Source organism: Ictidomys tridecemlineatus, chromosome 15, assembly GCF_052094955.1.
Source record: "Ictidomys tridecemlineatus isolate mIctTri1 chromosome 15, mIctTri1.hap1, whole genome shotgun sequence".
In the NCBI taxonomy this organism is placed as follows: domain Eukaryota; kingdom Metazoa; phylum Chordata; class Mammalia; order Rodentia; family Sciuridae; genus Ictidomys; species Ictidomys tridecemlineatus.
The window spans coordinates 58,149,230-58,174,733 of record NC_135491.1 but is presented as its reverse complement, the minus strand read 5'-3'; the positions used below and the strand labels follow the sequence as shown (position 1 = coordinate 58,174,733).

Here is a 25,504-nt window from a genome sequence, read left to right as displayed (position 1 = left end):
GGGCGTGGGGGGCGAGGGGGGCGTGGGGGGTCGTGGAGGCGAGGGGGCGTGGGGGGCGAGGGGGCGTGGGGGGGCGTGGGGGGCGAGGGGGCGTGGGGGGCCGTGGAGGCGAGGGGGCGTGGGCGGCGTGGGGGGCGAGGGGGTGGTGAGCCGGGGAGAAACGCGAAGAGGGCGAGGGGGCGTGGAGGGGGCGGGGCGGCGCGCAGCCTCCCTCACTTCCATTGGCTGCCGCTCAGCCTCGCTCACTCCTATTGGCTGTCTTAATCCGTCTTCCGGTGTGGGCGGGCCTGCGCTGTGGCGGGAAAGCGGCGCCGGCGTCTCCGGGTTCTGGAAGCCGAGCTGCCTGAGAAGCGAGTGCCGGGCGGTCGCTGGCATGGACGCTGCGGAAGTGGAGTTTCTGGCGGAGAAGGAGCTGGTGACCATCATCCCCAACTTCAGCCTGGACAAGATCTATCTCATCGGGGTGAGGCCTCGGGCCGGGCGCGGGGCGTGGGGCGGCGGGGCGGCGGGGCGCGGGGCGCGGGGCGGCGGGGCGCGGGGCGCGGGGCGGGCCGGGCGCGGGGCGCGGGGCGGGCCGGGCGGGCTGGGCGCGCGCCGGGGGGCCGGGCGCGGGGCGGCGGGGCGGGCGGGGCGCGGCGGCGGGCCCCGTCCTGCGGCGGCACTCACGGCCTTTGCCCGGCAGGGGGACCTGGGCCCGTTCAGCCCCGGCCTGCCGGTGGCCGTGCCCCTGTGGCTGGCGGTGAACCTGAAGCAGAGGCAGAAGTGCCGGCTGCTGCCCGCCGAGTGGATGGACGTAGGTAAGGCCCGGGCGGAGGGGTGCACGCCCTGGAGGGCCGCCTCGGGCTGCAGGCTGGGGGCGGCCTTCCTGACGGAACCGACGTGGGTGAGGGTGACGGTCGCCGCCCCGTGGGTGTGGCGCCGCGGGGGGACTCGCGTGCTGACGCCCAAGCCCCGTGCCCGGGCGCCAGGCCGAGACCACTCCTCCTTTGGGCGCGCGGGGTACCCAGCCGCACCCCGGCCCTATTTTGTACTTAGAGACGGGGTCTCGCCGAGCCGCTCGACGCCTCGCTGTTGCGGAGGCTGGCTCGGAAGCCGCCGTCCTCCTGCCTCAGCCTCCCCAGCCGAGCTGCGGGGACACCGGGTGGCCCATGGCTAGAGACCCCTGTTGTGGGCTCCACCTGTGTGACCCGTGCGGACACCCAGATCCCTAGGCACAGAGTGCTGCCCGCCTGGGTTTGGGAGGTGATGGGATTCCTTTTGGGGATTAGGAAAAAGTTCCCAACTTGACTGAAGGAGCGGTGCCCTGGCTCCGGATATGCCAAAACCCACTGCTTTATACGCTTACCAGGAGTGAATTGCGTGGTGTGTTAATTATGCCTCGATAAAGGTGTTAGAAAAAGCCAAGAGGCCACCACCTTGGGGTGCACACCTGTGATCCCAGTACCTTGGGAGGCTGAGGCAGGAGGATGGAAAGTTCAAAGCCAGCCTTGGCAACTAGGTGAGACCCTGTCTCCAGGCTGGGGATGGGGCTCAGTGGTTAAGCACCCTGCATTCCATCCCCAGTACCCAAAAGAAATCAAAGAGCCCGGTGTGTTTGTAATTCCAGTCAGGAAGCTGAGGCAGGAAGATCACAACTTCAAGGCCATCAGGGCAATTTAGCAAGACCATGTGCCAACATAATAAAAAGGACTGGGCTGTAGCTCAGTATACAGCACTTGCTTGACATGGCCAAGGCCCTGGGCTTCATCTTGGTGCTCCAAACAGAAGTGAGGGCACATCACATTTGCAGGCAGTCCTGAGCACTCATGATCTCGCTATATCAGATGTGAGCAGCTGCTTCAAGTAGAAAAACACCCTCACTGTTTTTGCTGGGGAGGGGTGTGTGGCATGCATGTTTCTACAGTGAAGAGCCCTGAGTGATTCTGACTCTCCCCTCCCCCTGAGGTACCTGGCGTACCTGCCTCCTGCAGGCAAGGACGCCTTCAGCCAGCCACATCACTTAGTTTAGGGAAGACTGCTTGGGGGAGTCCCCCTTGCTCCTTGTCTAAAGGGGCAGGTGGCTCTGGCAGTGGGGATCCCTAGTCCCTCTACTCTGAGGGCCTCTGGTGGGAGCCCCTGCAGGCCTGACTCCAGTAGGGACCTGTCTAGGCTCCTAGTTCACGATTAGCTTCTGGGGGCTTGGACCTGTTGTGACCCAAAGTGCAGGACCACAGTGAAGGTGTGGAGAGAGTGTCTGAGCTTTCACACAGCAGGCTGCACTGTGGTGAGAAGCTGTATCTCCAGCCAGTCAGCCCCTCTGAGAGCCGCGGCCTCCTGGCTGTGCTAGGTATTCTCCTGCCTGTTCTGGGGTCTCATATATGGAATCCTCCAGGATCTCATCTTGTCTCTGGCTTCTTGTATTCCTGGGTGTTTCTGTGGCTCACTTCTGTCGCTGCTTGTGTTGTGCATCAGTTTCATTCTTGAGTGTGGCTCCTTGTCTGGGCAGGCTGTGTGCTCACCTATTCTACTGGTGGGCGTTTGAGTAGTTTCTTGGCTTTATTCTGAATAAAGCTGCTATGAATGTTCTTGTTCAAGTCTTCTTGTGATTATATGTTTTTATTTTTCTCGGGCAAATAAATGCTTGGGACTGGTGGACTTGCTGGGTCATAGTATGGATGAGGCTTGAGTTTGTAAGAAACAGCCAGCTGTTCTCTGAAGTGGTTGAGCCATTATTCCTTCCAGGAATGTTCCTATTTTTCCATGCCCTAGCCAGAAGTTTGGTATTGTCGGTCTTTTTGATTTGTTGGAGAGTTTGAGCAGAGAGATCTCATAATCTGTTTCTTTTCTTTCTTTCTTTCCTTTCTTTCTTTCTTTCGTGCTGGGGATCGAGCCCAGAGTGGTGTTCATGTGAGGCAAGCACTCTGCCAACTGAGCTATGTCCTCAGCCCCTCATAATCTGATTCAGATGGAAAAGAAAAAGAAGGGGAAAAAACGGCCTTGCATGCATGAGGCCTGGGATTTGATCCCTAGGTATGGGAGGAGAGTGAAAAATAACCACTCCACTGTGTGAGCTGGGAGTAGGGGATGATCCCTGCCAGGGCCGATGGGGGAGGGGCTATGGTTGGTGTGTTCTGAGGGAATAAGCAACAGGATTTGGTGAAGGACTGACTGTTGGGATGAGAGAGCCCCCAGGCTGTGGGCTGGAGTTGGAGGAGAAGGTGGAGTTTCCTGAGGTGGGGAGCACGTTTGAGAGGTCTGTGGGCACCAGGAACTGAGGTTTGAACTGGTTATATTGGAGATGTATGTAGATGCCCAGGTGGAAGTTAAATGGCACAGATGGTATCGAATGGGGGCATGTGAGTTTAGGAGGTGGAGTGGAGTTAGGAACTGAGCTTTGTACTCTAGTGTTGAGGGGTCAAGAGGAATAGGCAAGAGAGGTGAGGACTGGCTAGTGAGGCCAAAAGCTCAGGGAGAGTGGTGTCCAGAAGCTACACGGTCAACACTAGAGGAGGAGGACTGACCGATCAGGTGCAGACACTGAGAAGTAGCATTGGGTTTGGCTGAGTGGAGATGGAGGCCTTGGGGAGTTGCACTGGTAGAGGGGCAAGAAGTGAATGGGGGAACACTAAAGAGAGGGGCAGACGGCTGGAAGCTTGGTGCTAAAATGAATTGATAGATGGAGAAGGATTTGGGTCAGGGGAGGTTTTCTCTGTGACTTGATCATTTGGGATGATCAAGCAGGGAGAGAGAAGACAATCCTCGAGAACAGTGTACATAGAGTTCTTATGCAGTGAGAGGACCAGGGTACCACTGGAAGGCTAGCCCTGCAGAGAGGACACAGCAGGGAGGCTGGGGAGTGGGGTACAGGCCTAGTTGGCAAGGTGTCCAGTGAGAGTTGCAAGGAGCTGGCTGTAAGGAGAGAGGGCAAGTGCACCAGGACCCCCAAAGGATAGGGATGTGTAAGCTTCTTAGCCTTGTCCCTGCAGCCAGGACTGGGCTTCTCAGGCCCGTAGGAAAGGGAAGGCCAAGGGAGTAGTGGAAATGTCTGAGGGTAGTGCTAATGCTGGGTGAGATCAAGCATGGTGGTGGGTTCTAGATGCTGGGCTTTAAGCCCCTGTTGGACATTGTGCCTTCTGCCTTATTGGATACCTTTAAGCCTCTCTAGCATATCATAACTCCTTGCTCCAGGCTGGAGTGCCTTTAAGCCCCCTAGAATATCATACTGTCAGCAAAATTTATAAGTTGTAGTTTATATCATACTGTAGTTTACAAGTTGCTTGCTCTCTTATGAACCAGACTTTGTATACATAGATCTCTTAAATCTCTGATCACTTATTACATCAAAGGTAAAATAGTTCTTTCCCTATAAAAAGAACTTCCAGTTTGGACACATTCTTTAAGCCAAAAGGATGACAACAAAAACCTTCCTGAGAGAATTTCTTCCAAGGAGAAGGCCTTGATACTAATATCATTCCAGAAAGTTTTCCTTAGGAATTTGCTACTTGATCAAATAGGTAGTAATGTCAGTACTTGGGAAGTTTGGAAATTGAAATGAACCTTGGCTATAGTGACGGTGACATGTGTTGACATCTCCATTTCAGAAAAGTTGGAGAAGATGAGGGATCATGAGCGAAAAGAGGAAACTTTTACCCCTGTGCCTAGCCCTTACTACATGGAACTCACCAAACTCCTGCTCAATCAGTGAGTAGCTCTCCCTGCGACGGCCCCTGCCTGGGTGGACCCCTTGTTCTTCTTCTAGCCCCACTCTCCCTTTCTTTTATTATCACAGAAAGCGCTGGGTTGGTAATCCGGAGGACATCTCTGTGTAGGATTGTGGGGTCTCTGTCTCTCATTTTCCCTTTTTCCCCACCCCCAGGAAATCTCTTGGGCCTTTCATTCTACCTCCTGTTGCTTGACATTGGACCCCACTGTGAGCCACTGTCATCTCCAGCGAAGCCTTTTTCTGAACTACATGTAGTTTACTTAGTGCAGTGATACCCCTCTTTATTCTGTCTGGAGTATGCGGATCCAGGTTCTTTGTGATTTTCGAAGGAGAGGCCAGAGGGCTCACATCTGGCTTTGTCCTAAGCTACAGGGAAACCACTCATGGTAAAAATATGCTTTATTGCCTACATCCACACGAGCTCCCTGGGGACTTCTAATTTGTTCATGTGGCAGCCGAAGTGATCCTTTAAAGATAAAACTGCCATGTGACTCTTCTTTTCAAAATCCTTGGTGCCTTCCAATGGGAGGGAAACCTTGGTGCTTTTCCAGAGTTTTATTGTATTTCTGTTTTCTTTTGTGGTGCTGGGGTTGAACCCATGGCGCTCTACACTGAGCTACATCCCCACTCTTTATTTTGAAACAGGGTCTTACTAAGTTGCCTAAACTGGCTTCAAATTTGCAATCATTTTGCCTCAGCCTCCCAAGTAACTGGGGTTACAGGCATGTGCCGCCATACCCAGCTTTCCAGGGTTTCAGTCCAGAGCCCTGACTGCAGCATTTAAAGCAGTGCACGACCAGGTATGGGCTTCTCCTTCCCTCCTTCACAGCTGTCTGCGGTTCTTTCCTCTGCCACTGTAAGTTTTTGGTTCATGTTGGTCTCTTCTGCAGTACTTTTATTTATTTTTTTGAGATGGGGTCTTACTATGTTGCCCTGAACTCCTGTTCTCAAGTGATCCTCTGGCTTGGCCTCTTCTAACACACTGGGTCCTCGTGACTTTGCGTACACTGACCAGGAAGCCTGCCCATTCCCTTGCCCATGTGGCCTGTGGTTCAGTACAATAAGTGTCCCTGCCAGATTAAGTGTGCCTGCTCTCTTGGCAGTTCTGCACTCTGCCAGTGTTGGCCGTAGCTGCAGTTTTCTAATCATTTGGCTGTGCCATTACATTCCCACCCCCACATACCTGTTCTAAATGGCCAGGCACTGACTTGAATGCTGTGTCCCCAGCATGGTGCCTGGTGTGCATGTTTGTCGAATGAATGAAATCAGCAAAGGGAAGGCAAGTGTGGGTGGTTTTTCCTGGGAGCATAATGTGCAGAAGGTTAAGCTCTTGAAGCTCCTTACTAAGCATGTTTTGGTTGATGAATTCAAGTGCTGAAGTAGAACTACAAACTGGTCTGTGCTACCACCACTACTGACTGCCTGCTGAACTTGTTTGTTTTTAAAAGTTTATTCTAATTTGTTATATATGAAAGCAGAATGCATTTCCATTCATAGTACATGTGTAGAACACAATTTTTCATGTCTCTGGTTGTACACAAAGTAGAGTTACACCACTTGTATCTTCATACAGGTACTTGGGGTAATGATGTCCATCTCATTCCATCGTCTTTCCTACCCCGTACTCCATCCCTTCCCTTCCCTCCCCTTTGCCCTATCTAAAGTTCCTCCATTCCTCTCATGCTCCCCAACCCAATTTCTATTATGGATCAACATCCTCATATCAGAGAAAACATTGGCATTTGTTGTTTTGGGATTGACTTACTTCACTTAGCATAGTATTCTCCAACTCCATCCATTTACCTGCATATGCTATGATTTTATTTTCTTTTAATGCTGAGTAATATTCCTCTGTGTGTGTATGCGTGCGTGTGTGTGTGTGTGTGTGTGTGTGTACACACACACACACACACACACACACACCACAATTTCTTTATCCATTCATCTACTGAAGGGCACTGTCTGCTGAATTTAAAGGAGAACTTTGGGCATCTAACAGAGACTTGTCCTTAGGTCAGTGCCATTCCTTGGGTAGATTCTGAGGAATAGCAAGGTGCCTGGCGTTGCACCAGGCTTGGAGATGGTTATGTGGGCCTCTTCCTGGTTTGGTGGGGGAGTGTGTGAACCTGTGAACCACTAGTTAAATCACAGCATGGTCAATGCTGTATGAGGGCTCAGAGAAGCCTCTGGGAAGCTCAGGCTCCAGGAAGGGAACTTCTAGGGCTGGTGGAGGGAAAGGCCCTGAGGCAGGAGCTGTGAAAGGCAGCATGAAGGGGCCTCAGGGAGCAGAGGCATCTGTGTGGAGTGTGAATGTGAACAGGGTGGGGGATGGAAGCAGGATTCTGTGTTGACGAGAACTCCTGGGGGGGCCGTCCTGGGTGGGGAGGTTTCAAGAGAGACTGGCTTGGGGGTGGGAGCAATGGCTGGAAGGAGAGAATATACTAGGTATGAGTGAGTATTATCCAGGTGAAGGGCTTATTCATTTTTTTTTTAAATTATAGATGGACCCAATACCTGTATTTTATTTATTTATTTATGTGCAGTGCTGAGGATTGAACCCAGTGCCTCACTAAGCTCTATGTGCTAGGGAAGCTCTCTACCACTGAGCCACAACACAGCCCCCATTTTTAGTTTTTGAAGTTCCTTACATTGTATGTGTTTTTATCAAAAACCTTATTCTGTAATTCATTTGGCTAAGGGACTGAATTTTACCTTTGTTCTGCAGTTCAGTTGACAAGAACCTAGGGTCCTTTGTTATTTAACCTGCTGTTCAGAGCATAAGATCTGAATGTTTGGGTTCATAAATAAAATTTCACAGCATAGATTTCATACTGTGGATCTGCCGCCCACCAGTGCTGAGCTAACTGTATCATGTAGACACTCTAGCTTATCCTAGAGTGCCTAGTGACGGGCAATATTTGTTTCACCTTTTATTTTCTGGTCTGTCTTTGAAGATTGGTCTAGAGAATGTTCTACAAAGGAAAGCTGTTATTGCCTTTGCTGGATTGACTTCTACCCAGTCTCACTGCATGTGGTTATAGTACAACGCTTACGCTAATTTGCCACTTAAGTGATTTTTGTAACTTCTGATTTAACGGGGCTGGGGATGTGGCTCAAGCGGTAGCGCTCTTGCCTGGCATGCGTGCGGCCCGGGTTCGATCCTCAGCACCACATACAAAGATGTTGTGTCCGCCGAAAACTAAAAAATAAATAATTCTCTCTCTCTCTCTCTCTCTCTCTCTCTCTCTCTCTCTCTCTCTGTCTCTCTTTAAAAGAAAAAAAACACAACACTTCTGATTTAACTACAGAGTAGGACAGTCCCTCCTCTGCGGGGCTTTCATGAGGACAGGAGTGCTGTGCAATGCAAGGTGCTGAACACAGAGCTAGTGGTTTCCTTCCCTGATTGGTAGTGAGCCTGGATTACTGGGGGGGGGGGGAGTAGTGATCTGCTCACCACTATACATAAGGAGCCCTTGGAACCAATTCTAGCTGGAAGTTACGAGGCACAAAGCACTGTTGTCCTGTGGCATAGACTGTCTGATTTGGATCCAGTTAATCCTGGCAACTGCTGACCATGGACACTTGGCTGAGGTAGGAGGATGGCAGGTTCAAGGCCAGCCTCAGCAACTTATTGAGAGCTTTTCAAAACCGGTGGAGTTGTATGTAGTTCAGTGGTAAAGCACACCTGGGTTCAATCATCTATACAAAATACAAACAAGGGGCGGGGTTGTGGCTCAGTGGTGGAGCCCTTGGCTAGCGTATATGAGGTCCTAGGTTCGATCCTCAGCACTACATAAAAATAAATAAATAAAATAAAGGTATTGTGTCCAACTACAACTAAAAAATCAATATTAAAGAGAACCAGTTCAGTAGCTGAATGTCCTTGGTACCATACTTACTCGTTGAAGTCCTTACATGTTAATAATGGAGACGAAACAAAACAGATTTTCTACATCAGGAATAGTTGGAATACTTTCCTGAATCTAAGCCGTGTTTCAGGTTGCCGTTGTGGGGTTTTGTTTTGGTCAGGCAGGTGCTTACTAACTTCATCCCTTGCCTCCTTTAGTGCTTCAGAGGATATCCCCAAAGCAGATGCGATCCGCACCCTGATCAAGGATCTGTGGGACACGCGCATAGCCAAGCTCCGGGTGTCTGCTGATAGCTTTGTACGGCAGCAGGAGGCACATGCCAAGGTAGGTCCTGCTCCCTTTTGCTGTCTTCCCCCTGGAGCTGGTGGGCTCTGCCCCCTAGTTTTTTTTATGCCCCTGGAGAAGCTCAACTCAGTGTCCTACTTGCTCAGGCTGTTGCAAGATAGGAGATTACTAGCCATGCTGGGGGTGCTCAGTGGTAGGGCACTTGCCTGTTCCGCCCTGGTATCTAAATGAAGCTACTAGAGAATCTCTTCACTATATACAATTAGCTGATGCCCTGGGTGTGATTTCCAGCACCACAAAAACCAAACAAAAAAACCCCCATTGGTTTATTCTTAGTATTTTAGCTTTTATTCAAAATCAAAACCCCTTGGCCAACTGAGTCTGTTTTCTCTTGTTGCAGCTGGATAACTTGACTTTGATGGAGATCAATACCAGCGGGGCCTTTCTCACTCAAGCACTCCATCATATGCACAAGCTCCGTACAAACCTCCAGCCTTCTGAGAGTGCCCCATCTCAGGACTTTTAGAGGAAGGCCTGTGGTTGGCAAGGTCTAGCCTGTCTTGCAGCAAACTGCTGGGTGGAGGCTGGTGACATGATGGAGGTACTTGTGTATCTGGAGTTCTGGAAACATTTTTAAATGTCTGAACAATGCTTGAACAGGTGCCGGGACTAGATCTGTAACATTGGTGAGAAGCAAATTCGTGATTTTTTTCTCAAAACTGAATACCCCTGAGCTGGGCATGGCGGTGCATGTCTGCGATTCCAGCAACTTGGGAGGCTGAGGCAAGCAAATTGTAAATTCCAGGCCAGCCTCATCAATTTAATGAGGCCCTGAGCAATTTGGTGAGACCCTGTCTCAAATCAAAAATAAAAAGGACTGTAGCTCAGTGGTAAAGCACCCTTGGGTTCAATCCCCAGTACCAAAAACAAAACTTCCCTGAACATTCAGTCAATCCCCAACTAGTTTTAGAAACCAGTTTTTCTTTTGAGGGGAAAAGAAAAAGGTATTAGGCAACCAAGTCCTCAGTGTTGCCAGAGCCTTGGATTTTCTGCATGAAACTGTCACCCATCATTGTGTTCAGTGACTGGTGTAGATATAGGAATGGCGATGAGGCTGGGGGCGTTTTCCCTCTTGATCCCCATTTCTTGAACTAAATTTAGATCTCCTAGAGGTTGTTCACGGAGGATGATGGTGTGGGTGACTGGAAACGCTGGCCAGTGTGTCTTCTAAGCTACAATTTATAATAAAAACACCGTCAGCCAGAATCTGACTTTGCTGGGTTCTTGTCCTGTGGCCGAGATGATCTGATACTGATAGGTGTGAGGCAGTTGACTGGAAACTTCAGACCAACGTTCTGGACGATTGGGGAAAAACCTGTCCCAATGCATTAAGTGAGGCTGAAGACTGCTGGGAGGGAAAGGAGCTCTCCTGCTGCTCTTGATGGGTCAGGGAGAGGGCCCTTGATTGAAGACAGCAGTGGCTCAGGAGATTGATTATCCTCTTCCTAAGAGAAAACCACTTCAGTTTTTGAACTGCAGCATGTTGGAATTGTTGGGCCCCTTAACAGAAATTTCCTTACCTTGGAAGGGGATACCGTTATCCTGCACCATATAGTAAGTATGTTCAGTCACCCAGCTGGTTTTGACTTGGCGCCCAGGGAGCCCACAGTTTTGGTGTGTGGCTGCCTGGCCGTAGTGTACTGCTCGACACCTGCCCTTCTGGGTTTGTTCCTTTAGCACTGCTGCTCTGGTCCAGAGCTGAGATGGCTCCTGAGCAGATGCTGGCTATCATGTGAGCACTGGGCCAGACAGACCTGGAGGGCTAGGGCAGAAGATGGCGAATCTGATTAAAGGTGCTGTTCAGACATTCGATTTCTCCTTTAGAGGTCATCAGGGAACCTTAGAATGAAAACACTTGTTACTGCGGAGCTCAGGGGCTTGTGCGCCTCCATCTCACACCTACCACCCTGCTTGAAAACCCGAGCCAACTGAGGTCCAGCTCCTCAGTTGACCTGTGAAACTATGTGGAGTTGGTGGTTGCCCCCCACCCTGGGGGTTGGGGGTTGTCTTATAAAAGATTTTTCTCTTGACATGATTTAGGAAGATTTTATTTTTTGGATGTTGTCAGAAATTACAGCAATATATTCATAAATACCTAATTACTACATTCAACAAATAATATTACAATACAGTTAATTCAAACAAGTACACTTAGAACAGGTTTAGTTTCACAGCATCTAAACTGCCCCCAGGGTGACCGAGGCACTGTTGTCCTCCCTCCTGCCCGAGTCTGGGTTTGCTGTCCTAGCAGTGAAGCACAGGGCACATACAAGTGACAACCAGCGAGCATGTCTTCCTCAGGTCAAGGCAGAGTCTAGCAATCAAGCGCTGGATCAAAAAGCTGGGGACAGGCTACTGCAAGTAGTGACCTGAAGTCAAAGCATGGTTAACAGGCAGAGTCGAGATCCTAGTCAAGGGGCTAATGCACTGTAGGAAAGGAACAGAATCTGCTAAACATCTCCATCTCCTGGTGGATCTTGGGAATTGTCTACACTTTACGTGGCTCAGAGGGAAGGGGCAGATCTGGTCTGGTCTGAAATTTAGCTTGCTTTTTGAAATTTGGCAGTATTGTGAGCTACTTTGAGGGAAAATCCTGTTACAAACTTAACATTTCTTGTTTCATTTCCTTGCCGCTAAAGGTGTTGGCTCCTTTTGAGACTCAGTATCCTTAGGAGTACACGCTAGGATGATGACAGTACCAATTAAGATTAGAACTGAAGATGTGGAATCTTGTCTTTGTGGTCATGTTATCTGAGAGGAATGGATTGGGGGCTGTTTTGTTAGTCTGGCTCTGATTATATGAAACAACTCATTTTAAATATCTGGTTAAAGGTGGAACTACATGACCTAGCATCAGAGGGTGTCCCTTGCGTTTAGTGAATTCCCCATCAGGACAGATGGTGGCTGTCTCTTCCAGGTGATACGGCAGACACGGAACTGAGGAGGTCTGAGGTATTCACATAAATACTGACACACAGGTTACATCATCAGTTCTAGAGCAGATCTGATGGACTGCTCAACTTTTTTAAAAACATGAAGAGGGCTGAATAGAAGACCCTTCAGTTTGCATGTTCTTGTTAGCCCAGGTGAGGACAGACATGTGCTGTGTCCACCCGGAATCATCTGACAACGGGTGTTTTCAGAGCAGAGGGTCAAGTGCGGGGTGGGAGGACCACCGGGGCCTGGGTGGTGTGCCGTCCTTTGTGAGCTGCTTTCTTACCTTGCCTTTGTCTGTGCATACTGCCTGGTTTGTACTTGGATCGTGATTGTCACATTACTTCTCGAGCATAAGAATCTTCAGAGGTCTCCACAAGTGGGAGAACAGGGAGGCAGAGCATGAGAGCAGGTGGGCCAGGACGGGCTTCCATATTGCTAGCTCAGCACCTTGGCTCCCACCAGCAGAGCTCTGCTCAGGTATCTAGCCTCTGCTCTACATGCCATGAACTGCCCCCTAGTGTCCAACCTAGGGGGCGCCTCTCAGGTGCAGGGTGGGGCTGTGCATTTCCATTAAGTAATTAGAACTACTTTTCCCTTTTACTTTAGTCAATGCCATTACCAAGATTGACTGGCAGAAGCACCCAGACACGGCAAGCAGATTTTAACCAGAGAAATTCAGTGGCAGTTTGCCCTGACTACTGGCTGTTTAGTTCCCCCTGCACACTTGTGACCACGTGGCTCCCTTACTTATAGTGGATTTTGCGGGAAGGTGCCTGACTGGCAATACTGCTGGCACTTACTGTCTGAGTGTGCTAATAACGGGAAGGTTCTTGGCAGGCATACAAACAGGCATGACAGCAGCCACTAACAAGCTGCTCTGCCCAACAGTGCTCACAAGAGCAGCACCAAGTGACCAGGCCAGGTGTCCTGCCCTGTCCACCCCCAGGACGCTAGGCTCTGGTTAGGGCCCTCTCCTGCAAGAGGTACTTGAAGGAACAGCAGCCAGGACTGGGTGTCACCCCATTGCTTCCTGGGGTTGGGATCTGCCCGGTTTCTGGCTGTTCCTGTCCTGGTAAGTTCAAAAGGGGTTCAGCTCAGACACTGTCGACCCTACTTCAGGCTTCCACAAAGCTTTGCATCTAGATAAAGCTGAGATCTCTACTTTCCACCTGCCGTCTGGTGTGTCAGAACACTAGGGCAGAGTGTTCACCTCCTGCAAGGTGCTCCTGGGAAGACCTGTGCGTGCCTGTGGCTGACCCACCCCGGCTGTCTTGCTCCCCCGACTCCCCTCCTCCCTTGCCAGCAGCGAGTTCTGTTTGCTCTGCCTGCTGTCGCCTTGCCCAGTGCCGGGGGAGGCAGGTGGAACGCATGGCTTTCTACATTGGTTTCTGGTGCAACTCAAAAATGAAGTGATCGCATAGGCGCCAGTGGTAAGCTCTTTTACTTTTCTTCTTCTTTAATTTTTAAAAACACTTCAATATTTTAATGTCCTGACCAGCAGCAGTACAAACACTAAAAGCAAGTTTTTGTTTTTTTTTTTTTGCCCAGAAAAAACAAAACAAACAAAACCCCCAAACAGGAAAAACAAACAAAACCCCCCAAACCACATATTAAAAATGGCAGGCTTTTTATAACAATAATTAAAGTAATAAAAACATACAAAACTTTTTTTTTAATATATATACACAGTACAAGGCTGAAGCACCTTTGACTTTTCTCTCAAAATTTACGTTTGTATGAAAACACCACCCACTGCAGTAACAATTTGGTGGGTGTGAATCTATGTATACATAGAGCTCTGTACATTCTCCCCCATGGAGTAATAGAAAGGTACCTTCAGTCGTGGGTCTGTTTATCTTTAGGTGAGAGCATTTCCAGGCAGAAGCCTTGGATTGCTCTGTGTGCTCCTAGGACCTGTTGCTTTGAAGATAATTTTGCAGAAAAGTAAAACAAATAAGCCCTTTACTGAGGTTGCACCCAGCCTTCTCTTCAGCTGAAGCAAGTCCCACTCCTTGTAGGAACAGGGCCAACTCCAGGGCCACAGCAAGAGCAAGCCTGGTTCTTGCAGCACAGTAACACGGCACCACGAGGAACAACCAGCCAGGTCTGATCCAATCCCGTGCACCGGGGGCGATAAACAGTATCATTTTAGTGTTGGTAATGGAGCCTTCATTTCCAGATTAAAAAAAGAATGATGGGGAAGGAGGAGTAAAACCACCTTTGGAAAGAAAAACCATGGGCGTCCTACAGTGGTTGCTCGCTGAGTACAAGAGGTGATCCGACTGCATTGAAGTCAAGGTGAGTGCGTTCATTTTCGTCTGGAGCCTGGAACCTTTTGCTTCATGCATGGCACATTCTCATTTTTTAAGCTTCAAACCTCCCAGTGAAAAATATTAAATATTCAAGGTAATAAAATAGATAATATTTCTATACTATAGGTTCAGCCTAGTGCAAGGGAAACCGTCACCTCGGGTATCCCTTAAAGCAGCCCCTGGGCCAGTGCATGGCGGGCAAGGCAAGGCACTTCCGTAAGTGGTCCAGTTCTGCCTGGAGCCGCTCCCTCTCTGAGACAATCTTCTGCTTCTGGCTCCTCAACTCCTGGGGAAGGGAAATTCTTGTCAAAATACATTCATTCCATCTGTAAGTGTGTGGATTAAGCATGTATGGTGCACGTGTGTGCCATGGAAAGGCAAACCTGGCACTAGAATGTCAAGTTGGGAAAGGGATGTTTTCAGACAGTGGCCTCTTGAGGACAGTTTGAACTGGCTCTTCCAGAGCCTTAGACTCTGGCAGTACTTACTCTTTGGAATGGGGGATTGAACCCAGGGGTACTCTCTCTTAGCAAGACCCTATCATAAAATTTAAAAAATAGTCACTGAGGCTGGCCTGGAACTGGCAGTCCTCCTGCCTCAGCCTCTGGAGTCATCAGGTTTACAGGTGTAGGCCACTGTACCCAGCAATAATATATGCTCTTAAAGATGCAGCATGTTCCACTGTCTCAGCTCTTAGAATCCCCTTTGCCAATGCAATCCTCTTCTGTCCTCTTGAGCAAACAGCACGGGGAGGCAAACAGCACCTCTAAGTCCCACAAGCTGAAGATAACCCCCCTTCTTTGATGAATCTTAGCTAACTCACTGATGTCTGAATTTCCCTGTGAAATGACAAGTTGTGACCTCTTTAAGGAGATTACCCCTCTGAGGGCCTATTCAAGTCTCAAGACGACACCCACCCCCCAAACACACACACTCACCGCCATGCTGTGGGAGAGCTGCTCTGCTGCCAAACTGAGGCTGTAGTGCTGTGCCTCCAGCCGCCGGCACTGTGACTGTAACACCTGACGCTCCAGGTTTTGCTCTGCAAAGACAAGAAGTGGCAATGCAACAACATGCAGGGACCACATGTCTTCCTGGCCCAGCAGCAACTAGCCTCTCTCCAGTGCAGGTAGACGAGGCCTCTCCTGGGGACCATTGTGCCTGCTGCCTTTGACTATACAAATTAAGTCCAATCATCCAACAGGATGATAAAAGATCTTGAATCAAAAGGCAGTTTAGGAAGACAGTAGGGGAGAGTAAGTCTTTGTTTTTGAAAGCTGCATCTTAAAAGCCAGATTTTAAAAGGCAAGCTGCCCAATTTCAGAGAGGCTAGAACAATTTTGGTAGCATTTAACAAACCAAAATCCCAATCCCAAAAGTACTGACAGTCCAATTCAAGGAGTGTACAACAGCGGGGGTGGGGATAACATGGAAAACATTAACTTGACAATGTACATTATCAACTCAGCAAACTTAAATGGAATGCTTCTAAAGTTTCACCAACAGGAGTCTACTAATGCCTCAGCAATAGAGGTCCTAGTCATTGACAAGAAAATCAGAAATATGAAAACTCAAAAGGAAAGAACCCCACTTATTAGTTGCAAAAGTTCATCTATGATTGCTACCTAGGACTTAGCTTTTTTACTAAGTGAACCTAAAACTAAATCCAATAAAAGAAAACTGGTCATGGATACGCATTTTAAACCATAGTTGTATAAACAAGATGCTAATTATCCCTAAATCTATAAATTCAATGCAACTGAAAATCATGACAGGATGTTTTTTGGGGATGGGGGTATAATGTAACAAGATGATCCTAAAATTCAGGGGAGGGAGCCAAGGAAGGGCTGAAACCAGCTGAGCAATAAGCTCAGAGTCGGAGAGGTGCTAAGCTAGGACCCAACTTAAAACACCCAGACAGATCTGCCTCCATACACATAGGTGAATCCCAGGCACGAGAAAGCAACACTTGAGGGACGCAAGAACATCTCATAGAAGAACATCCTCACAGCCCTGGGTTGGGGAAAGAACTCCAAACAAGTCATTGGAAATGACGGATATGTCATAACTGACTTTTTGTTTTTTTGTATGACTACTGGAGACTGAACCCAAGACCTCCAGCATGCCAAGCAAGTATTCTACCATTAAGTTAATCCACAACCCTATTAATTTTGTTATTTTGAGACAGGGTCTCACTAAGGTGCCTGGCTCGCTTCGAACTTGTGATACTCCTATTTCAGCCTCCTAGGTTGGTATCATAGGAACATGTCAATGCAGTGTGCTTTTTAAGTTATGCAGTGCTGGAGGTTAAACCCAGGGCCTCATGCATGCTAGGCAAGCGGTACACCTCTGTGCCACACCCTAGCCCCTGCAATCCCACCTTAACATTACTTGCAGCATAGCAATCTACAACATTGGGCAATAAACAGCAGGAGACAAACAGTGGTACATGAGATTTGCTAGCCATGCTGGCACAGGCATTCCCACTGTTCCCCTATGAGGTCTTTGTGGACATTCTGAGGAAGAGGCAGTAAGAAGTGGTGTGCTATAAGCACAATGGCAGTGACCTAGTCTGGGATTTGTGAGCCTGAGCCCCCGGTCAGACTCTCTGAAGGGCTGGAGTGTGCACTCCTAGTTGAGAGCAAAGCGGCCTGGGTTGTGCCAGACTTGGAAAGCCTTGGGCAGAATCGAGAAATGAACCTTGGAGTAGAGTTAGCTTAAAACACAGCCATCATCCATGACACTCCTTTCAGGGGTCCCATCATGCCTCTCAGGGACACAATCACAGGCATGGTGACCAGGTTGGCTACTGGGACTTGGCACACTAGGTGACAGCCCAAGGAGAAGGGCCCATGTCTAAGCTGTCAGGCTGAGTAACAGCTCTCGTAATGCTCTTGTAATTCACCGTGCCCTGGGGCTGGGGCACTGCTCAGCTACCAGGTAGGTGCCTGACATGTGCAGAGGTCTGAGTTCTAGCCCAGTAGCCTCCATGCCCAAACCCCCAAACTGCCCCAGCGAGAATGGCCTCAGCTTTGGGCATGAGGAATTACCAGTGTCAGAGGCAGGAACCTGAGGAAATTCACCTTCTGGGACTTGCATCTAGTTACCCAGAAAAAGCTCCAGCACTGACTCCAAAGCAGCCCCTGAAGCTGGCAGGAGTTTTGTGTCTCTAGGTGCTGTGGCTTCCTCCCCCAGAGCCTGTACCTTCTACGTGTTCCTGGTAAGCTTCAAAAATCGCCTCGATCCCTTGCCACTTGCGCCTGGGAGCCTCCTCCTCCTCCTCTTCACCATCATCCTCACCGTCGTCGTCCTCCTCTGAGTCTGAGTCCATCTCCTGTGTGGAAGGGCCCCTCCTCCCAGGTGGGAGCTCCTGTTGCCCGTTATGCTGGGGCAGGGGGACCCGACTGGAGGACTGCAGCTCAGGAATGTTGTAGTGGATGGATGTGTCGATCTTGTGGTTCTGCTCTGCAGACAGCACAGCCACACTCCCTGGGGAAGATAAACCAGGCGTCTCAAGGAAGGGTCTCCAGAGGCTTTGCCCTACCTTTGGTGCAGAGTCGTACCTGCAGGCAGATTAAAGATAAAGCACGGAGAGCTCAAGGTGGCTCCTTACAGGAAGATGGGACTCCTGTGTTACCTTGTGCAAGTCCATCAGTTTGAATTTCTTTGCCCTCAGTAAATGCAGCTCCTCCTCCCTTGAAGGGCGTGAGCATTTCAGTCCCTGGGCACAGCACCAGCACCCCCTGTGGCATGCATGGCCCTGCTGCCTTTGGGTGCTGGCACAGTCAGTAGCCTGGCATGGCAGGATGAAGAAGCAGGTGAATAAAACAAGGCAGGAAAAACTATCCCAGGACCACAAAGAAGTGTGTAAGGTGTGGCTGGAAGGAGCAGGAGGGTGGTTCAAAGTTCGTAAAAACCATCTCAAAATCTACCCTATAGAGTAAGGACCCATCTGCCTCTTATAAAAAATTTATTCTGAAAAATGGTTCTTCCTAATAAATTCATGATAAAAATCCAGTAACACACTCCCTAATTTTTGTGGAGTTGTTCCCCCAACCTTCAGTGCTGGGGATGGAATCCAAAGTCTCATGCATGCTGGGCACGTGTGCTACCACTAAGCTGGCCCCTCGCCCTGGGGAGTCTTTTAATCACTGCACAACCCACTACCCAGAGTTCCTTGCTTCCTGGGGCCTGATTCATCTCTGCTGACAGTGTGAACTCGGGTGGAAGATCCAGCTCTATGTCAGAGCTGGATGTCTGTTAGTTCAGCTTTAAAGGCATGAAGCACTAAACACCTAAACAAGATCTGGCATAAGGAGTGACTGGCTACTGCCGTTCACATTCATCTCATGCCCAATAGTTGCTTGTTGAAGATTTTTTTTCCTTTTTGGTGCTAGGAATTGAACAAAGAGGGCACTTTGCTATTGGGCCACATCCCTAGCCCTTTCTACTTTTTGAGACAGTCTCGCACTTGTGGTCCTCTTGTCCCAAGTCACAGGGATTACAGGCCTGCACCATCACACCCACTGTTGAAGATTTTTAAAAATGTCGAGTTTTGATTAACTGGAAATTACATGCAGTAATTCCTGTTCTCTGACCTTCAATGACTCCCATCAAATTTAAGAGGGTGTGGGACCAGGAAAACAGTGCTGTCGCTACACACTTGCTAGGTCTCACGGAATGAGCACAGGCACCCTGGTGCCTCAAAGGACCAGAGGGGCCACTCTATTGTAGAAGACACAGTAGCTCACGTTCCCTTACTCATGGCATTACCTGCTCTATGACCTGGGAGTGTGGTCCACAGATCAGCTGCATTAGGTTTGCCTGGGGGCGTGTTAGAAATGGAGTCCTGGGTCCTGCTCTAGACCCCTGCCTGGTGAGATCCCCAGGTGCCTGATGGGCACTGAAGTTTGAGAGTGCACGCACATGGCTGTGCTGAGCAGCTTGTGTGCAAAGACATTAAGCAGCTGCTAACTCATCCTGGGAGCAGAGTGGGACGGGCAGCCTCATTACCTTTATGCTTCTGCAGGGCCTTCTGGGTGGACTGCAGCACCGACTCATGGAACTGATGCGCAAACTCTTCTGCCATGAAGGGCTCCCACGGCTTGCTCTTCCCGTTGATGCTGTGGGACAATGGCACAGGAATGTCCTTGGGTGCAGCACCCCGGATGTAATGAAGCATGCTCAGGTTCTTCTTGCCCCCAGGGGCCTCGCTCAGCCTGGCCTTCTCACCGCTGGTAGGAGCTGGCTCCTGGACTCTCGATAACTCTTGGGGCCGCAGCTGTTCTAGTCTCCCAGTCTCCGCGGCCTTTGGGATGTCGGACAAGGAGGCAGCGACCCCAACAGGCTTATCCACCTCCAGAGAAGCTGGCTGTGTGGCTGGTTCTTTGAGAGACAGAAAATGAGGGTAGGTTAAGAGCTGCAAGTTAACCGGCTGAGTGTCTAGCACGCAGACCCTGGTCTCTAGGAGCTTATGTTCACCAAAGACCTAGTGCAAAAAGCCAAGACTTGGGAACACTGAATTAAAATTGTTGTGTACGCGGATAAGGTCTGAAGACACGGAATGCTTAGAGGCAGGTCCATCTGTGAACAGTGCCTCCAGAGAGCATCTGGGAAGAAACAGATCGGAAGGAAGAAGCAAGTCACTTCTGGTCCCGAAAAGGTAGGGAGTCGTTTAGTCCAGCTGGATAGAAAGAGCACCCGAGCAGCAGAGCTAAGAGGACTGCACTGTGAGGCTTTCTGCTTCCTTCGCTGCACAGAGGCACAGTCAGACTTGAGGAAGGTGAGAGCAGGTGCTGGCGTGGTGGGCGCAGACAGGCTCAGGCCTCAGGCCCACCCACGATGACCACCAGGTGGCTCTATGGCAGCAGGCACCCTCCCTCGGCTCTGTGCCCAGCTGTGAACTCATACTGTATCTGCAGACCTGTACACTGTGTGCGAAACACGAACTGTACAAGAGAGACGGAGAGAAGGTGGAGAAAAGCGCCGTCTCCAGCAGGTCAGGTCTACGACGAAGACGACCTGAGGGTCACCTCTGACCCTGGGCAGCCCATAGTTCCAGCTGGTGGTAAGTGGGGCTGTCCTTCCCTTACCGCTCAAGGAGACGGCAGGACTGTCCCTCGGAGAGTTTGTCAAGGAGTCTGCCACTGCTGCTGACAGTGCCCTCTGCTTCACGGCATGGAGCATTTCAACAAGCCTCTCTTTGTCTGTGAGAAAAGCAGCCCGAGGTTACCGAGGCAGCCGTCCTCTGAGCGGGAAGGAAGGTGGGAGTCTAGCCCCACTGTGATTGGCAGGGCGAGCCCCTCAAACTAAGAAGAACTGAGAGCGAGTGCCATGAGACGGAGCCTCTGTCTACACGCGGGCCAGGTTCCTGGGCTCCCACCGCACGTCTCAGATGTGCTCCAGACCGCTGTGGCACTCTTTAAGAGACAAGGAGATGGCCCCTGTGAAAGGAGACACTCTGGGGCACAGTGCCCCTTCCGGTATATGTCTGGTGCTTCAGCGCCACCCCAGAATCACAGCCATTTCCTGAAAAGGAATGCAGACCCCAACAAGTTCCACCCCACAGGTCCTGTTTCAGCGGCACTTCCTGCCAGCTGTGAAACCGAAGAGGCCGCGGTGCTGATGCTTCCTCTAGAAATTCAGCCAGGTGAAAAGATGGTTTTTGCAAACAAAACTAGACATGTTTCCAGGGATTTGTGTTGGCAATCAACCTGTCACTAACCCTTAAAGGGAAAGCAGAGCGCGACCTGCTGTTACAATGGGAACAAACTGCTACATCTCAGGAAAGGAACATGCTGAGGCAAATAACGGGACCCTGAGGCCCTCTTTGCTTTCCCTTGACTTTCTTAGCACCAGGCTAGTGTGTTAGGCAAGCCGAGGAAGCGGAAGAGCTAAGGAAGTGCCGCAGCACACCGTCTCTCCTGCACGATGGCTTTGAGCCCAGAGGGTCTTTCCCAACATGGCCAGACCCATCTGGAAGCATCTTTCAGGGCAAGCTGTCTGCTCAGCATGTGTTGGCGGTACCTGGTGGCTACAGGCCATCCCTCTACCTCCCTCTCCAGGCCTCCTGCCATCAGAACACAAAGCCCAGAAGATCTTAGCGGCCCACCCAAAGGAAGAGCGCTTGCAGTTTGCAAGCCCAGAGTGCCTGATGAATAGAGGGCAGCATCTCCCACACTCCCAGGTGGAGTCCCTGAAGTGCTGTGCCTTCTCAGGCCCTAGAGGATGGAGAGGTGCCAGGGCAGCGTCAGCTCCAGATAGGCTGCACATGCAGGAGGACCACTAGGACTTCATGTCCATGCAGGATGCAACCAGAAGAAATGGGCTCAAGTGGGGAGCAGCCCTGGTGGGCCTGCTTCAGAAGCACATGCCCCCTGGGAGCCCCATCTGCCCACCCACGTGAGCGTTGAGGCCGTACCTTTCCTCTTCTCGGCACTGATGTGGGTCAGGTTGAAGATGGTCAGGAACTTCCTCTTCTCCTCGAAGTTGGGACTGTTGTTCATCTCGTCGGGGCTGTAGCGGGTAGACAGTGCCAGTCTCGGCGAAGGCGTCTGCCGCTTACTCTGAATTGCCGGGGGTGAGGGGCTCCTCTCTCTCAGCATCCGTCGCCGCTTCCTCCGCTTCTGGGCCACCAGTTCCTCCTTCTGCTGTTGGGTGGTCAAGCCAAAAAGTTGCAAAAACTCTAGCTTCTGGATTGGGAAAGAAAACAAATCAGTTGGAAATCACTGCAGTGGTCTGTTCTCGCTGTCCCGGGGTCCCCCTCTGGGGTCCTCCAATCTGCTGTGGCCAACTCGGTGCCAGCGACGATGGACTAGGGGATTCAAGACTAAGAGCCCAGCCCCGAGCATGCCCCAGAGGTGAGGAGGCCACTACCTCGGAGGACGTGTCCAGTTTGAGGGGGGGCTGCTCGGCTACGCAGCGGAGGTGGGCTCTGACCTCCTCCTCGTCGCTCTCGTCATAGGACTCATCAAGGTCGTAGTAGTACCCTGGTGGCAGAAGGCTGCACTCAGTCAAGGAAAGACCAGCCACCAGGCCACCTGCAAGTCTCTTGGAGCACCCCTAAAATCAATTCCTTCCCACCCCACTGGCCACCTGCACTAAGAACAGCAGTTGCCCTGGGACCAAGTAACTGGGCAGACAATACCCTCTGGCAGGTGCCGAGGGTGCACACGTGCTCCCTCCTACTGTGACCACCCGGCCTCCCCCTGGGAGGCAGAGCCCTGCTCCATGGTCACAGGGTTGCTGGCCTTCTCTTTTACAAGATGATAGGGAAGAAAAACCTCGGTTGGGCCCCAAATCTAACTTAAATGAGCAACCCAGTAAGACGCTGCTGCACTCTGGCTGTCCCAGAGCCTCACAGCCAGGCCTCTTCCCTGCTTTCCCCAGCTCTTGGCCTGGCAGGGGCAGCGCCAGCTGTGTTCCGCACTCTCTGGCCACCTGTCTACAATTGACACCAACCCTGTACTTAGAGCCCTGCTGGGCCCAGGTCTGGCCTGTCACCAGCTTCTTCCCCTGTTAATGCTGCACTATTAATATTTAACACCACTTCATCAGTCTCCACACACCACTTATTAATCCTGTGCGTCTGCAGCACCATCCTACACGCAGGCTTCAATTTACCCATTTGGGACAGTGTGCACCATGGCAAGATAGGGGGTGGGGACCCGGGCCTGTCTCCCCAGTGGAGTTATCAGGTGCTGTATAAAGGTCTACAAATTTGCCACCTGAAGCCTATTAACACTCCTGCACCGGGAGCAGGGTGAGCTGGCACTAGGAGCCCTCATTCTGCTAAATTCCAATTCTCAAGCAGGCTGGGTCCCAGGGGGCTGCACCTTTTTCCTGCGCCTCCCGCCGCCGGCGCTCCTCCAGATCCAGCTTGCTGACCAGCCTCCGGCGCTGCTGTAGGAACTCGTCATAGATGTAGGAAGGGTCAGGGCCCCTGGGTGTTGGATGCCGGTAAGGTGAGCCAGGCTTCAAAGGCCCACTGAGCTCCCCGAAGGAGGCTGCCTGGGGGAGGGAGGCTCGCTGCTGGCCCAGGATGGTCTGCGTGGACTTCTCGAGCTCAGCAAGAAAGGGCCCAGGCCCTGGGGGGAAGGCCTGGGGCTCCAGGCTTCCTGCCTCCCTTGGTGGAGGCTGGTACTTGTCCAGGGGGGCAGTCTCGCGCTTCCGGGGCTCCTCAGCCTTCTCTGGGCAGTAGACACGCTCCACCTTCACCAGCGGCACAGCAGCCTGGCGGCTGGGCTCAAATGCAGCTGGGTGGCTGTGCAGAGTGTGGCTCTCAGCCCGCCGCGTCTCCAAGGCCGTGTCCATCATGGACACTGGGTTCCAGAGGGCCGTGGGCACAGTGTGGTGCTGGGGCTTTGGGGAGATGAGAGGAGGAGGCCCACCAAAGTGCTGTGGAGGGTCGCGGCTGCCCTGCTCATGACGGTTTGGTCCTGGCCTGTGGAGACAGCAGTTGAACCCATCAGTCACTCACGCTGCCCACTGGCCCCTAAGGTCCCCGTGGGGCTCCCTTGAGAAATGGGTAGGAGGGAAAGGAAGAAGGATGTTGCTTGTGTGCCATTTCCCAGGGCTGGGGTTTCAAGTCCTCCATTCTGAAAACCAAGGCAGGCGTGTGCAGACCTGCCTTGAGAGGACACGGAGGCTCAGGCCCGGGATCCTGCCTGCTGTACAAACACCCACGAACACGGGCCTCATCCTGCACTTTACTGACAAATTCATCCCTCAGTGAGATGTGGGCCTGCCTCGGGCTTCTCCTCCAAGCAATGGGCAGGTAGCAGAGGGTGGGTCAGCCCTCTGTGCAGGGGCCGTGTCTGTCTGCCCAGCCTAGAGCCAGAACAATAATGAGGGAGCCATGCCCATGAGGTGGGGGCCCAGCTGCTGCCCGGCCCCCTGGTGGTCCCCATCAGAACTGCAGTGGCTCCTACCTGGGCAGGAGGGTGGTGGGGATCTTAAAGCAGAGGACCCTCCTGTAGACAAGAAGCTTTCCACATGGTTATCATTAAATGTTTCCCCTCTGCATTTAAAAGGAGTCATTTCATGAACGGCTATTTTGAATGTGTACCTATCTTCCAAAGCTTTCTTAAGACACCTAAGATGTTTGAATCCATGCTGCCCACTGGTCTAGGTCAAGGGTTGCAGGGAAGAAAAGGGCAGAGGCCAGGGTCTCACCCCTCCCCACCCAGCTGGGGATCTGTGTAACAGGGCCATCACGGCTGCCCCTCGTTATACAGTCCTGGTAGTGACCCCCCAAGCAGTGGACATGGAGACCACCACCAAGAAACCGTATCCACAGGAGAATAGCAAAGCAATAAAACCGTTAGTTAGAATAAATATTTCACACACCAGGGCCAAACACTGAACAGTTTTCCAGCTGGGAGTGCAAGAACCCCGTCAGAACATCAAATTCATGATGCTATAGGGCCACGAGTACAGCCCGGCAGAGGGCCTCAGTGCCCCAGTGGCTCCCAATGGGAAGCATGTGTGTAGACCAAGCCCCGAGAGCCCTGAGTGCCAGGGAGGCTGGATGTGGCTGGTGGACACTCTTGGGCCTCAGTGTGAGGCAGAGGGACAGTCTCTAGCAGGGGGGACCTCATTGCAGCTGTGCTGAGTAGACAGGGGGCCAGGCCTAATGCCCTCCCAGTCACCCGGATTAGCCCAGCTAATCCCCTTGCTGCCCTGCTCAACAACAGAGCAGGGAGGGAGGAGGGGGGGAGGAAGGGAGTGGAGATTGGAGCGGCAGGGTGCCGAGTTGCAGACACCGAAGTGTCTTATGGCAGACAGCACCACAGCTGCTGAGGGCTGCAAGATGCTCAGGGATCTTCCCGCCTACCCTCCTTGTGCTGAGGAAAGAGAACAGAAGCTGTGTCCCTGGGAGGCACAGAAGGCTTGGCTCTTCAGAATGGGGACATGATGCCCAGGCAAGTAGGGACAGGGAGGTCTAGGAGGCGCTGGTGACCAGCTTACAAGGCCAGTAGGGGCCTGATGACAGGCACAGGTCTCCTAAGAAATTCTAAGAGGGTTTAAAAATAAGGGATCTCTCTTTCATTTTAAGCAATAAGGCACATCTTTTCCTTAAATAAAAATTAAAGGCGGTCCCCATCTCATGGGGAAAATGAAAGCTGAAAAGAAGAAGAGAGTGGAGAAAACAGGCCATCTTCTGGTGCCACAAATGGTATACCAGGGCTGCCCCTGGCTGCGTGTGAGGGAGCCTGGTGCTGGACCTGAGCTGGGTGGCTCTGCCCACAGTGCTCCTGAGCTGGCTGTGGCCTCAACTTCCTCGCCGGAAAAGGGAGTGGGGTGAGGCCTGGAACCCGCAGAAGCAGGTACCTCTGCAG

General features: G+C 51.4%; 2 protein-coding genes across 11 annotated transcripts in view; one reads left to right on the top strand and one right to left on the bottom strand.

The window, feature by feature from the left end:
- The first annotated feature begins 244 nt into the window (after positions 1-244).
- On the top strand, positions 245-10,122 carry Gins2 (GINS complex subunit 2). Its single transcript, XM_078032781.1, has 5 exons — positions 245-463; positions 683-797; positions 4,581-4,680; positions 8,769-8,895; positions 9,257-10,122. Exons 1-5 carry the CDS (start codon positions 374-376, stop codon positions 9,380-9,382), a joined length of 558 nt encoding a protein of 185 aa, XP_077888907.1. The 5' UTR covers positions 245-373; the 3' UTR covers positions 9,383-10,122.
- Positions 10,123-10,948: 826 nt separating this feature from the next.
- Gse1 (Gse1 coiled-coil protein) overlaps positions 10,949-25,504 on the bottom strand; it is a 282,134-nt gene continuing 267,578 nt past the window's right edge. For 8 of the 10 annotated variants that reach the window (XM_040279233.2, XM_040279236.2, XM_021733372.3 and 5 more), the window contains 8 exons: positions 23,000-23,607; positions 22,041-22,153; positions 21,586-21,856; positions 20,258-20,371; positions 19,179-19,550; positions 17,370-17,654; positions 15,104-15,207; positions 10,949-14,451 (listed from right to left, as the gene is read on the bottom strand). In XM_040279233.2, the coding sequence (XP_040135167.2) occupies positions 14,317-14,451; positions 15,104-15,207; positions 17,370-17,654; positions 19,179-19,550; positions 20,258-20,371; positions 21,586-21,856; positions 22,041-22,153; positions 23,000-23,607 (2,002 nt within the window). In that variant the 3' untranslated portion in view covers positions 10,949-14,316. The remainder of the gene's footprint in view (positions 14,452-15,103; positions 15,208-17,369; positions 17,655-19,178; positions 19,551-20,257; positions 20,372-21,585; positions 21,857-22,040; positions 22,154-22,999; positions 23,608-25,504) is intronic. The other 2 variants (XM_040279234.2, XM_040279235.2) reach the window with 2 other exon arrangements.

What these genes read in the sequence shown, in the direction of transcription:
- Gins2 (XM_078032781.1), top strand. Translation starts at nt 374, where the DNA reads ATGGACGCTGCGGAAGTGGAGTTTCTGGCGGAGAAGGAGCTGGTGACC. An exon ending in ACAAGATCTATCTCATCGGG is followed by an intron (nt 464 to 682) that starts GTGAGGCCTCGG and finishes TTTGCCCGGCAG; the next exon opens with GGGGACCTGGGCCCGTTCAG. An exon ending in ACCAAACTCCTGCTCAATCA is followed by an intron (nt 4,681 to 8,768) that starts GTGAGTAGCTCT and finishes TGCCTCCTTTAG; the next exon opens with TGCTTCAGAGGATATCCCCA.